This window comes from Xiphophorus hellerii, chromosome 12, assembly GCF_003331165.1.
Source record: "Xiphophorus hellerii strain 12219 chromosome 12, Xiphophorus_hellerii-4.1, whole genome shotgun sequence".
Classification (NCBI taxonomy): Eukaryota; Metazoa; Chordata; class Actinopteri; order Cyprinodontiformes; family Poeciliidae; genus Xiphophorus; species Xiphophorus hellerii.
This window is the reverse complement of record NC_045683.1, coordinates 25,234,657-25,248,874: the sequence shown is the minus strand read 5'-3', so window position 1 is coordinate 25,248,874 and position 14,218 is coordinate 25,234,657. Positions and strand designations below refer to the sequence as shown.

Genomic DNA, 14,218 nt, shown 5'->3' with positions numbered 1-14,218 from the left:
CATGTTACTATTAAAAATCTGAAAAGTGTATAAACTCCATTACCTCTATCAGTATTTGCATAGCAGCTTTGTGTAGCTAGAGACTGAAGGTTTTGCCCAATCTTCCTGCCAAAATAGATCAAATTTAGTTGACCTGAATGGAGAGCATCTATGAGCATGCATTTTTAAGTATCACCACAGTTTAGGTTTATACTTTGATTTGGCCACTCGGTAATTTTTCATGTGCACCAATCTTAGCCATCCTGGCTGTATGCTGTTTTCCTGCTGGAAGGTGAATCTCTGCAAAGTCTTCTATAACCTCAACTTCTTCCACCTTTGTCCTGTATTTTAGCGCCGTTCATTTTTCCAAACAACTCTGTACTGCTGAAGAAAAAACATCTCGATACCATAATACTGCCATGGAGGTGGTATGTTCATGGTGATGTGCAGTGTTACTTTCCGAGTTACGTACAAGACTCTAGCCTTTTCTTAAGTAAGTTGGGTACAAGATTTTGTAGAGGTAGAAGAGCAAAGAGGTTTGGGAAATCATGTGTATGCTTTCTTCCGCTTCACAATTAAAACGATCAAACTTACAACAGTAAATCTGCCCCCAAAATCTCAAAACATTAGTGGCTTATAAATACTTCTGCAAGTCACTGTCACATCAGTTTTACTGAAGATTAAAGTCGCCTCATTGCTGTGTTTATGTTCATCAAGTGGATTATAACTGCAACAGTAGATGTCTCGAGACAGTAGATGCAACAGTAGATGCCACAGTGATGTGACAATGACTGAGAGAGTAAGTGGGTGGGTGGGGGGGGTTCAGATATGGCGTGTTAATAGCAGGGTGTATCAGTCAGTGGAAGCTGAGTGGTGAGATGAGAGATAGGCAAAAAGTACAGATAAGCTCCTGGCTCCAGGCTTCAGCTGTTCTGAGGGTCAGGAAGTTTGAGGCCCTTGGACACAATTTCCCACACAGTTAGCACAAAGAGAGGGGCTTGGTTCAGTTTTCTTTCAAATAGCTTGAACTTAAAAAACAATTCCCACAAGCTGGAGCACAAAAGGTCAGTCCTTCCTCTTACCTCGTCTTGGCTGGGCTGATTTCTTTGTAGTACTTGTGCATGTTGTGGTAGAAGAGGCCAACAATGGTGGTTTGAGCTGAAGACAAGAAGTAGACACACGGAGGCGGAGTGAGAGGAGGAATGGGAATGTACGACAGGATCGCTAAAATGCTCACAAAGAAGGGAAGTTAATTAACGGCACATTGCCACCGCACGCCGGCACTAGCCGGCTAATGGGAGAGGAGTATAGTCTCACAAGGGTGAAAGGGAGAATGCCACATGGTTACGGGGAATACTTATGAAATATTTTCACAACTTCAGTGGCAGACCAGGTGGTCCGGTGCCCCTCCCCTGACCTTTCCTTCAGCTCGTTCCCACCTCCATACGACGAGATAAAAAGTGAAATCGGAGGAAATTCCTAATGACCCTGTTCCTCTGTTCAAAGGTTGAAGCCCGCTGAGAATGACAACAAGGGCTTGAATATGTCAAGCAAATGTGCACGAAAAGTTCATAGAAATATTATTCCAACCGAATGCCTCCCAGCAAGTTTCACAGAGGACCACGTCCTGGTCAGTTTCCTTGTTCGGTTCTCCAAAAGAAAAGAATGAACAAAGAAAACACCGTCTGAACACTCCAATGCGTTGCATTCTCTGTGCTCTATTAGGATATAAAAGCTGCCCTTTGAGCATTTTACGTTGCCAGGTATTCAGGCCTATAACTTAATTTGGCCCCGACTCTGGTGTGTCAAGCCATAACGTTCATTCCTCTTCGATACGAGTTTGTAAATGAATTATTTAAGCTGTTTATTTTTTGTGTTTGTGTGCCAGAACACGGCATGGAGGAACACAGATGGAGCCGGGGGAATCCGACCTGAACGCAAAGTCGAACAAACAACGCTTTAATGCCCAGTGTAATTACTCCTCTCCCTCAGTCCACTGCAGGGGCCCGTTCTTTTTAATGACGAAGTGAAGTGGAAAAAAAAGAGGAACAACTTTTATTTGTTCTGTTTTAAATGAAAGGGTAACTACCTACAGTAAAATCATAGGTGGCTTTCTGCGGGGCATTATAAATCCAAACAAAGGCTTTCACCCTAATCCCATCTTAGACCGCATGCAGCTAGCAGTCTTACATCTCAGCTTATTGTAACAAGAACTTCCTAGATTGATATTTTTGTTTTGCAAATTCAATGTTTGGTGGTCCACTTTAAATGGTAGAGTCTACCTCGCCAATTGGAAAAAAATAACATTAAAACATGAACATGGGTTATTTACACTTACTGTGCATTGCAAATGCCTCCCCAGGCACTGAGATGTAATTCTTCCCCTGTGTGGGAAAGCGGTAATGTGGCAGATTGAAGTTCTGTGGCAGCTTCATCAGGGAGTAATCTGTGGGGGGGATGCGGGGATCAGAGTTTAGAAAAAAAAAAAAAGAGAGAATAATAAACTCAGGAGCAAACAATAAAACCAATGTGATTTGTAAAGAGAAAGGTTTGGGGAGTGAAAGTTGGTCTATATAGCAGAGGGAGAGCTGACATCTTTCTGACCTGCAACCAAAGACGTTCCGCCCAGGGAAAAGGGAGAGCCAGAGCTGAACTCTAGCTTGGTCACCATTTGTCCCATCACAATGTCCACTGTCTCAATCAAGCTGCTGACCACCGGGTCGGCCTGCTGACGAATGATTAACACAGGAAAAGGTCAAATTTTGCTGCCTTTTAATGTGTTGCTTCAGTTTATCAGATTTCTTCTATACATTAAGTTGAATTTCAAAGGTAATTTTGTATTTTGTAGTTCACATTAAAGACATGTCAGCTTTACAGGAAAGCAGTCTTATTTGAGTCTAACCTGCAAATAATTAATTTAAAAACCAATCAGTGTCACAAAAAGTAGTAATGTTTGATAAATATGAAGTTAAAGGAAAATGATACATGATTTTCAAAATTTCCAACGAGTAAAAATTGGGCTCCCACCTGGGTCAATACTTCATAGAACCACCTTCTACTGCAGCCACAGCTGCAAGTTTTTGGTATATATCTCAACTCTACATATTTACACCGAGAAAAAAAGAGAATTCAGCTCCAACTTCAACAAATTGCTTCAATTGGTTACAATTAGTTCAATTAAGTTTACCCAAGTTTATTTATTAAATTTGGTCAACTTGAGAGTTTAATAAACATGATAAACTAGCGTGAATGGACTTAATTTAGTTACTTGTTACAAACTGAAGCAATTGGATCAATTATTCTCTTTTCTGAGTGTAGAGACTGAAATGTTTGCCTAATCTAAGTAACTTTAGCACAGCCAATGTGGCTTGCAAATATATTTCCACAGATTCTCACTTGAATTTTTTGAATATCAGAGCAGTGAGATTTGACCAGGATAACTGTTGATCAAAGGAAGCGTCATATTTCCTTTAAATATGTTGCTTTAGTAACATATTTATTTTTGGCAGTGCTGTGAAATAACCTCCTTTAACACTTCTGTTTAAGCGAAAGCACTATTAATGTCTTTTACTGTCAGAGTTTCAAGTGCCTCTCATGCCAAAAATATGCAGCGTTAAAAACTCTGAGTCAGTGACCCGCTTTTGTGTCTCAGCTCTAAGCAACAGTCCGATTGCTTCTGCTATATCTTGTTGCGTTTGGACCTTACACAACAACAGAGTGGCCTCGTTTACCTCTGGCAATCCTGGAGAAGTCAGAACTTCTTCCACACTTTTGAGAAAAGCCTAGAAGGAAGAGAGCGGACGACATCATCATCTGCACATGGGTGGCCTCTGTGTCTGTGTGTGATCCTGTTTTGAAAGCGTAGTGCTAGGTTTTTTCTTTCGTGCTGTGCTGCAGGACCTGGGTGAGGTTGTCGGCAGCGTTGTGAGGAATTGTCCTGTTGGGCAGCGTGCTGAGGAAGTCCAGCACGGGCTTGGTGCTCGGCCCCTGGGAGCTCTGGACCATCTCCTGGTGACCGCTGATCACAGGAGGACTCACTTCAAAAGCTCTCTGGGGAGACAGCGCAAAAATCATTTGGAGGGAGTTTATGAATAAACACGGAGCTCCAACATACACAGAACATGAAGTGATTGGTTTCAGGGGAATACTCTAAGTAAATGCATCGCTGTTTCTCCATACAGTGCGTTAGAAGAAGCTGTTCTCCTGTGATGAGACGCAGCCATTTTCTGAGTATGTTTTCTACCCCCAAGTCAGTCATAAACAGGTCTCTTCACATGTGGTCTCAATATCTTTCTTTTTATGTGTTGACAAAATGAAAACAGTGCCTCAGTGAGTAATGAATTGTTTGTGCATTTTGAAGCAAAAGACCCCCATTTCCCACTCCTGGGACGACTTTGGTGTTTATTTTGGTGATTATTTCCCTCCCAATCCCTTTTCTTTGTAGCTGCTGCATTTCCTTTTAAAACTCAGATAATGTTGATGTTAAGCTGTATTAAGGCTTTATCATTTATCTTGTTGAGTCCAGAGACACCATTTTGTACTTTATCAGTTTTTGGTTGTTTAAAACTGATGATGACAACCGATGTCTAAAAGTGATTTTTCACAATCTGCTCATAGTCTAATGCAAGGCAATGTGGTTGTTTGACCAAAATAAACATTTTCCACCAGCTGGAGGTCATTCAGAGTCAATTTGGTTTGATTAGAGGTCATAATTTGTCATATTTTATAATTGCTGCTGGCCCACAAAAGGAGAGTGATATTAAACATTGGAAAAAAAAGATATCTAGAGAGACATTTATTAATGTTTCTATGATTTGTACCTACAATTGATCTAAATACTTGGCCACCAGCAGAAATAAACAACATAAAAAACTGAAGGACATCGTCAGGCACGTTTACTGGCATTTGGTACAGATGTGTGGAAACAAAATAAATTCTAAAATGAAAAATGTGTCAAATCCTCTCTGCCAAAGCTTTGGACTCTGCAACCAGAGGCAAACTCTGTTCTTCAAGTTGTCAACCCACAGAAGCTTTCCCGTTCTGTTTGTGTCAGATTGATCAGCAAAAGCATTTTGTCTGACTTGCAACAAATGCCAGTTAAAGAATGGGATGCCATCCCACAGCAGTGTCTGACCAAATGGTGATAAGCATGAGGAGGGGGTGCCAAGTTGTTGTACTCCTACTGATGCCATTGTTTGTCAAGTTAGTGAAATCAATCAACCAGTCAATCTTCCAATCCAACAAACAAGACCAAACGAGTCAGTGGCAGAATAGGCTGTTCAGCATTGGTAGAGATGACGCTCAATCTTATCTTTGGTGCTCAACTCACAAATGCATCTTCCTTACAACAGCGGCTCCTTTTGAAGGCAAATGAACTGGCTTTTTTATCGGATGGAATTTTATCTGGAAAAAGCTTTGTTACAACAAGTGAATCAACCAAACACAAATTTCCTGACTATCTTGAATTCTATGTTTAATTACCAATGGATCATTTTCTGTTTCCGTGGAGTTTAAGCACTCCTTAACACACAGGCCCTTAAGCTACTGGGCTGGACACATATTTACCTTGCCACCATGCACAGTAGCAGGATGATAATGGGGGTAAATAACTCTCCAAAGCTTTAGAGAACTGCAGCAAAGTGTGTCATCTTGGGGGGTCACCAAAGGTTCATCTACAAGCCAACCGGCTGCGTGGGAGTGATTGCAGGAAAAGCCTTATCTGCACTACGATCACAAACACAAACTCCCCTGGGACCTCAACTCGCAGCGTGCTTTGATCAGATGAAATTTACACTGAGCTTCCTGATAATAACCAAACCAAGTGACATGAATATGTGCAAAAAGACAAGAATAGGACTTATGGGTCTATTCCCCTCCAAAATGCCATGAAAAATTGATTAGATTACAAATCACCCTAAACTGCTTTCAAGGGTGTTTTAAGTAAAGAACTGCTGAATTCAACCAATAAAAGTGAAAAAATGGTCTGTCGTAGGTACTATTAATAGAACAATGATCCAAAATACATGGCCAAATCAGTACAGAAATGGTTCACCAAGCACAAAATCTACCTTTTGGACCTCCCACTCTCCTGACACATAGGAAACCTGGGTTCAATTAAGGAAAAGCGAGGCACCAGGAATCTGGATGATGTAGAGACTGTTCAAAGAGGAAGAGTCAAATGCTGTTAGACGACTAAGCGTCATGGCACTGGGTAAATAAGGTAAAGTAATGACAGCAGGAGTACCAATAATTCTGTCACTGTGGTTTTGTGAGCACTATTAATTATTAACATAGAATTTTCCCCCACTTGAATTAAATGTTGAATTTTTCAGTGTGGCAATGTGTTGGTATTAATTGGAGTAAGAATTGGGAAAGGGGTAGAAACACTTCCAAGACACTTACACCTGTTGCTGCAGTAGTAGGGACATCCAAAGCATTTCCGTGCGTTGTAGCAGAAACCACATCCTGACCTAAAAAGAAAAAGGACCTTTTGAAGTACAAAATACTCACCAGACTGTTGACCTGCATATCTGGTTATCTTTTTTTGTATTCGTTCCTGTTTTGATATTTTGTTATTTCTGGTGCTTTGGGAACCTAGCCAGATCAGGCTGTTGTTCTGTAGCTGGATTTTATCAGCATAAAGCTTACATTTTGATTGCACTTGGCAGTCATAAAAGAACAAATGCCAGATCCTTGCAACCTCTGTTAGACATGAATGATCAAACACAAATGTTGCCACTACACAGACTGCACAGGATTTAGATAATTTTTTTAAAAGTCTTTACACTTATTTAATGAAGCCAGCTCTTACAAGCTACTATAAAATGACCATGTTTGGGTGCGCTTTAGGGATGTGAGTCTGAATCATTTCTGCTCTTCTTTGATTGAAAGAAAAAGTTAACATAGTAGGCGAGTCACTGAGAGCTAAAAATAGATATTGTTAGCAAGAACAGCCAGTCTATTTGGTGTCCAGAAATGACCTGTGAATTATATCACTTATGGAATTATTATCAGAGAAGAGGAGAAAGCTCAGAGCATTTTTTAAATGCTTCATGTATCACAGCACAGCAGTAACACTTCGCATATGCAGCTACCAATCACCCTGAGGAATTAATGTGAAACACAAATGAATGAGATACAGCTTACCGCGCATATCGTATTGCGCTGAGAATTTCTAAGGCGGCGCTAGGATTTTCTAATTTGGATTAACACTCGACAGAAAGTTGTTATTTTTAAAAATCTCCTCCATCTCCATTTATGGCCCTCCGCTGACCAGAGGAGGTAAACAGAACAGAAACATTCAGGAGTGTGGAGGTTAGCTCCTTGCATGTTGTAACTTGTCACATTAAATTAAAACGATCTGCCTTCTGCGACTCAACATGCCTCTACACTTGGTTAGATACTTAAAAGGCAGAACTATTTCAGCTGCGGACTTAAATTGTGTGAGAGCAGAGGGGCGTGTGCTTGTGCACAGTTTGTATTGTTGTTGTCCGTCACGGATGAGATTTGTCAAGATGGAAGGTAATTTAACGTTAACCCCTGTTTGCTCAGAGTCAAAAGGGAGGAAGCATTTTAATAGACAAAGACTGCAAGACTGCATGTGCTAGAAAGACAGGAAATACTTTCCAAGAGAGCACATTGTCCTACCTACAGCTGCTCTGTAATAGAGTTTGATCTGATGGGGAGAAAGGGCCCTTTTCCAGATGGCAAATTCATCGAAAGCCCGCGTTACATAACGACGATGCGCCTTGTTGTTCTCGGTTTTAAGGAAAACGTCAGAACCGAAGTCCGCAGAACTCTCTGAGGTAGAGCCGGAGGGATCACCGTCACACAAAGTCCCATTGATGAAAACCTTTAGACCGTCCTTCTTGGTCCAGGTGAACAGAACATGTGTCCAATATGAGCCTAAAATAGAAAAAATTAGAAAAAAAACCAAAACTATTTACTGAAAAATTACAATTAAACAGCATTCAACGAATGCTCACATAGATAAAAATGCTTTTACGGGTTGATCTACTTTTCAAAAGGAAGTCTACATATCTTTATTGAATTGTTTATGGCGTGATGGAAAACTAACATCAGCATTAAGTTTAATTTGTAGGGAGTTTACAAACCAAACTATTAAGACAGTAGGCATCAAGGGATAGCAGTAATATTTAATGATAGGTTGCAAAAATGTCATGTCTTGTTGTTTTTCAAAATGGAATACTTATGTAAAAATAATTATAGAGATCAATCAAAACATTTCTTTAAAAAACGCTGCTGTAAAACAAATTATTTACAGAAAGTAGTTTTTGGATTTCCTATTAGTTCAATTAACCGTTCTGTTCTCACATGTAAGGGAAAAGATATAATGGTGCCTCCATATTGCTCTCAAAAGTCAGTCTTCTCAAGACAAAAACACAAAAAGATGGCCTCCTGAAGTTGATATGCTGACAGGTTAAATGTCAAGATTCAACTAGTTAAACTATTCTTTAAGGAAATGTATGTTTTAGCTAAGCGACTCATTTGTAAGATATAAATACTTCAATGTGCATGTTATGTATTGAAAGGAGTCTTCTGTCATGCTATGAAATCAATTAGCAAATTGCCTACAATTATTATATTATTATATAATTATTTTCTATGTTTGTTGTGAATCATAGAAACAATGTACTAATGCCACAGCGCCTTTTTTCTATACAAACCCCAAAATAAATGCATTTCAGTCCTGCCTTCTCAAACTGTGACAAGCAACACTGACGGAACTCGGTCCACCTTAAATGATAAAATTTTAGCATTAGTTATTCATAAAGTGAAGAGAGGCATAATAATTCCAATCTAATGACTGATATTTCATAAAAAGCTATGCTGGTGGAGGCCCCTTGCACTATATCCCATATACTTAAGCAGCCAAACGTAAACATGTTCCAGTTCCAATTTGGAGAACCAGGAGAATTTGTTTAGTTATTGTGCTAAATGGCCAGACTACCCTCTCTCATTGTCAAAATAATGACTAATATGTTTGTCTGCAACTAAACTCTGAAGTCAGGGCGTTATACAGCAATGTGTGACTGATTAATTCAGATTCAAAGTATCAGAAAAGGTTTCTAATACAAAGCAATATTGGATTTAGAAGTTAGAGTTGGTGAAAAACCTCAGACTTTCCAGAGTTTTGGGAATCTTTCTGATCATTTCTCAAACTATATTTGTGTAAATTTTTGCCTTTAGGTTAAAATACAATGCATAAAACAACTCCACGCTTCAAAAATGTATATCATAACACAACAATCTGAAAAGGCTCTTTTGTCCTTTTATCTTACAAAGTCATATTACAAAGATGCTGTTGCTTAAAAACCAACATTTACTCAGGTGATACTTATTACCAAAAGGCTGGTCTATGTGATATCAGCAGAGGCCTCAGCTGCTAGTCCCAGGTTCTCCGTCTGCCTTTACAAAATTTGATTTCATCTAAAACTATTAGAGTGGTTACTCTGAAAAGGTTATCAGCAGCCCTATTCTCTGTGTGGTGTTCATTTTAATAGGTCCAGAGCTAAAGCTGAACATTAAAAACTGAAGTGGACATTTTCATAATAGACTGGATTTTTCTTTTTTTGACAAAATGCTTAGGCGAAAATATTAGTATGCACTCCTTACTGAGCCCAGTCAACATGTTTTTCTTGTTGATGAAACATCTGCGATTGAAATCGTTTACGCAGTTCATCAACATATGTGTCTTAGTATTTCCCAAAACATTTGCTATTACAAAGTGCAAGGAAGTAAATGAACAACAAGAAGGTCCCACAGGACAATACATTCACTGTGTGAAAACACATCTGCCTGGAGACCACAATACATTTCCTTTTTGCTTACAATATAAACCATATGTGCCAAGACCTCCACCACTTCTCAACTCATTCAGAATTCCCTCTGAGTACCGCTCTATTTTCAGTTTTAATTAAGAAAGTTGTTCACATAACGCCCAGGGGTTCATTAAATCACCCTTTTAATGTTTTCCTCGCACTTGTGAAGTGGAAGAGGGACAGCTGACAGATTAGGACGTTCTGTGCTACAGGTCTGGCATGACACCCTGTGAGAATCAGGCAGCTTTTGATCTTCTGGAACAGCGAATTCAAACCCAGATTGAGTTATGATGCCTCTTCACGAAATGTCGAGCAGCCAGAGCAAAACATTTATGGTTAAGGCACAAAATGTTACTGCAATAGAAATACAGTTTTTAAATCTGTCCTAACAAGATCGCATGTAAACCTTTTCCCTGGTAATCCCAGCTAAGATGTTCTGTTGATTGACAACACGTCGCAGGTCTAACCCTCCTATTACCATCAAGTTAGCGTGGATGGAAAATGCCAGGAGTCCCTCATAGCCTTAAAATCAGAGTTAATTCTAGTCGCTTGAATTCTAGTCATAAGGGAGGTAAAAAGCTCAGCTATATTTCTGTTCCAGCTCAAAAATGACCTCAGGCAAAAATCTTTTGGCAATATTAACTGATACCAAGTTCATGCTGTATGTTTACTCTTAATATAACCCATATAAACACATCAGCCTTGGAGCTTTGTCAATGCACACCATGAATATGACTGACCCAACATTTTCAAATTAATTCTAATCAAACCTTATGTTGTTAGGATTTAGTCAAGCTTGAATACTACATTGACAAAATAATCTTTTTGATTAATATATATATATATATATATATATATATATATATATATATATATATATATATATATATATATATATATATATATATATCAATTCTCTACGGCAAATAAACATTTTTGTTAACATGTCAAGTTCTATTGCATTTTCACACATCAAAATCAAATCTATGTCCACCAGTCATAATCATCAGGCATAATTTCATTTTACACAGGAAATGGCTGCATATTGAATAAGATGCACCTTTTTTTTGCTACGGCAAACAGACTTGCCAAGTCAACAGTGAGAGCATATGGTGCCAGTTAAGACCATGAGAACAATAAATCTGTGTAGTTATAAGATTTGATCAAATTAAACACAATTCATATGGATGTGTAGGAATCATTTTCTCAATTAGTATTATGTTATAAAAGGAGTATTTGTTTTTGCAGTACCTGAAGTGGGAATTTCCGCTCTCCATCTGTGTTTGTCGTCTCGAGTGTAAAGCTCCACGCATCCCTTGTGAGAGTCTGCAAAGACTGTGAAGGTATTCGAGATAACTTTCGCTCCAGACGCCACAGCAAAGTTGGAATCTGGCTTTTCGTTTTTCCAAAAAAAGGAGAAGGTCACGCCTAGAAAAAGATTGTTTTAATGGATTAAATATTATTCCAAAAACCTACAATAGTGTATAACACGTATAGCTATATTCAGCTCAAAAAGACACACTCCCTTTTTTTTAATACTTTCTAACATGAAGACTAAACATATTCAGTTTTGGTTCTTTTAGGATTACCAAAATTGTTATTATTTGCTAAAACTATTAAAGACAATGTTTTTATTTCTTTCCTGAAAGCATACTTTTCCATCGTCACGGTAAAATTGTCTTACTTGAAAATGTTTTGGACATCCTTTCATACGCTTCTCACTAAAGTTTTCTAGAATTTTGGCCCATTGCTCCAGACAGAACTGAAAGTGTAACGTATGAAATGCACTGCACCTACCATCCAGAGCACAGAGATTAAGATCACTGACGCAGGAGTTCTGGTAGTTTCCAAAGTAAAGAAAGAGGCCGCCGTTATCACAGTCCAGAAAGATACCCTTATTGTGTACGCCTTCAACAATGTCTGTAGCAAAACATAAATTACAGAAACACATTTGCTTCATGATTTAATATTGTGAGATTAGTAAAAGGTTTGATGCGCATATCATGGTTTTATATGTTTTTCTGTGTACTTTTAATTTAACCAGCATGAATGACTTCTAACTAACACCTATTGATAAAGTTACAGGATGTATAACATACAGTTAAGCTATGAGCTTGTGCTGCAAGGACAAACAAGCAAAGAACCAAAAGGTGTGCGATGATTTGCTGCAGTGTGTGATGCACAAATGACTGTGTGAGAGGAAAGTGATGGATTCTCACCTACTATTGCAGAAATGTTAGTGTAGGCAGAGTCATTGGTATACACATAGGAAGAGTTATGGGAAGAAGGGAGCACAGTGTGGTTGTGGATTCTCACAGCTGGACAAAAAGAGAAGACAAAAACCATAATTTCCACCAAGGGAAAAGTGACAGAAGAACAACGGGAGGGACGTGCTGCACAGGTATGAAACAGAGTGATGCTGGTGAAGGTAAACACAGAGTGATGCCACACAACATGCTCGCATCCATACCTGATCCCTCTTAAACATTTATGGCGTTTCACTCAGTACAACTGGCTTGCAAACCTGAAGTCATGGAGTGGCTTGGAAAAGTATTCACACCCTTTAGGCATTTCAAATTTGGTCACATAACAACTATAAACCTCAATGTTTTTAATGGAGTGAAGCAATACTCTAAACTTAAATATTGTGTTTTCATTAGATGCGAGGAGAAAATCATCGTGCTTAACTGAAAGCATCAGTCAGTGTGTAATTAATCAATTTAATGTGTTTCACTTAGTGAATTGAGTTACTAAAATAAATTAACTTCTCAATACTGCCCAGCTTTATTAAATGTGACTGCATAAGGATGATACTAGAAGCAAATCTTTTAGAGGTTGCAGAAGACTTGAGACTAAGCAGCTTTCCATACAAATCTACACATAGTCTTAGATACAATAAAATATTTCAGATAAAAGTATATTTTTCTTATTCGAGTGGTTCAGTCAAAGGTCAGATCTAAATCTAATTAGTAGTCTGTAATAATTGCTCACATTTTCTCTTTAAGATGATATCCATCTGGCTTGATTGACCTTGAGCAATTTTGCGAAGGAAAAAAGGCAAACATTTCAGATAATAGGTGTGGAAAGTTCATACAGACACACCACGAAAGACCTATCGCAATAACTGCAGAGTGCTACGGACTGAATACAAATTTTCACAATTTTATTTCTATAAAGTAACTAAAAACATAATCATACGCAACTTTTTGGCGGTCTATCACATCAAAACCCAAGGAATGCAATTTCTGGTTGTAAAGTTGACAGAATGTGACAAAGTTTAAGGGGCGTGAATACTTTCTGCAAGACACTGAATTTGATTGAACAGGCAGGATAACCGTGGCAGGAGTGAACAAAAAGGTCTTTCCGGGAAGGACCTGAATGTAAACACGGCGACCATGTATGCTCGTACTTATTTCGCTGCCGCTGACATAACGCGGACTGCTTCCAATCTGGTCCAGCAGCTCATGAATTCCATCCACTGCATCAAGAGGCCAATAATGTGAAGCCGTGGCCAACACCTGCAGGCCTGGACAAAAAGATCACAGGTAAACAAGTGTCCCTAAAGGACATTGCTCAGAGTTTATTGTTACGCCAGCATCCAGTTTTGGACGTTGGTGGGATAAAGAGATTGATGATGATGAATAAAAACAGCTGCAAAAGCTGTTTATGTGGCAGACCATTCTGATTAACGAGACATAAACAAATAACATCCCTCCATAGAAACAGACACTGGAGCACATTGTTTCCTCAAGTTATTGTATATATCCCAACCAGGAAGTGGCCATTTGATATGTTGATCTGATAGCAAACAAAAGTGTAGCACAATGTGCATTTGGAAAACTTGCCACTACCTGCTTGATTCTCATTTGGCACCACCTGAGCACAGACCTGCAAAAGATAAATCTGATGTTTAACAAAGTCTGACATGCAGAAAAGGAGCTGAACGCTTGAAGTAGTTATCTTACCTTAAAGCACAAGACAAAAGCAGTAAGAAGTTGAATATGCAAACAAAATTCCATTGCTCTTGAGAACTGTACAATGTTATCTTTCTGAAACAGCCTAATTCCCTTCATAAAGATAACTCCAAGAGCAGTTAGTCATTGTCCCAGGATGAGGATAAAATAGTCCATGTGTCCAATCCTATAGATGTTACAATAAAAGTTCTAACAGTAATGTTTAAAAAAGGCCCAGATTAGATATCTTGAGGAAAAAAAGAAGCCCACTTCACAAATTATTGTGTCATAATGGCAAGTTCTGAAGCCAAAAGTCCCACGCAGAAAGTTACACTCCGTCATCCACACATTCAGCTGCTTCTTTAAGTTTCTGCGCCTTGCATCTGAAAACAGCGAGGTGTAGTGGAGCTCAGCGGGAGCGCACTGGCTGGCTGGACTCTACGT

At 38.9% G+C, this 14,218-nt stretch overlaps 1 protein-coding gene across 4 annotated transcripts in view; it reads right to left on the bottom strand.

Annotated features, from left to right (window-relative positions):
• Positions 1-14,218, bottom strand: part of adgrd1 (adhesion G protein-coupled receptor D1) — a 38,725-nt gene extending 24,507 nt beyond the window's left edge. The window contains exons 1-13 of one of the 4 annotated variants that reach the window (XM_032579328.1): positions 13,787-14,218; positions 13,670-13,709; positions 13,231-13,347; positions 12,041-12,139; positions 11,619-11,741; positions 11,073-11,249; positions 7,627-7,884; positions 6,382-6,449; positions 3,880-4,029; positions 3,711-3,761; positions 2,584-2,704; positions 2,318-2,425; positions 1,062-1,137 (exon numbers count right to left, since the gene is read on the bottom strand). In XM_032579328.1, the coding sequence (XP_032435219.1) occupies positions 1,062-1,137; positions 2,318-2,425; positions 2,584-2,704; positions 3,711-3,761; positions 3,880-4,029; positions 6,382-6,449; positions 7,627-7,884; positions 11,073-11,249; positions 11,619-11,741; positions 12,041-12,139; positions 13,231-13,347; positions 13,670-13,709; positions 13,787-13,894 (1,496 nt within the window). In that variant the 5' untranslated portion in view covers positions 13,895-14,218. Of the gene's footprint in view, positions 1-1,061; positions 1,138-2,317; positions 2,426-2,583; positions 2,708-3,710; positions 3,762-3,879; positions 4,030-6,381; positions 6,450-7,626; positions 7,885-11,072; positions 11,250-11,618; positions 11,742-12,040; positions 12,140-13,230; positions 13,348-13,669; positions 13,710-13,786 lie in introns of all 4 variants that reach the window. The other 3 variants (XM_032579326.1, XM_032579327.1, XM_032579329.1) reach the window with 3 other exon arrangements.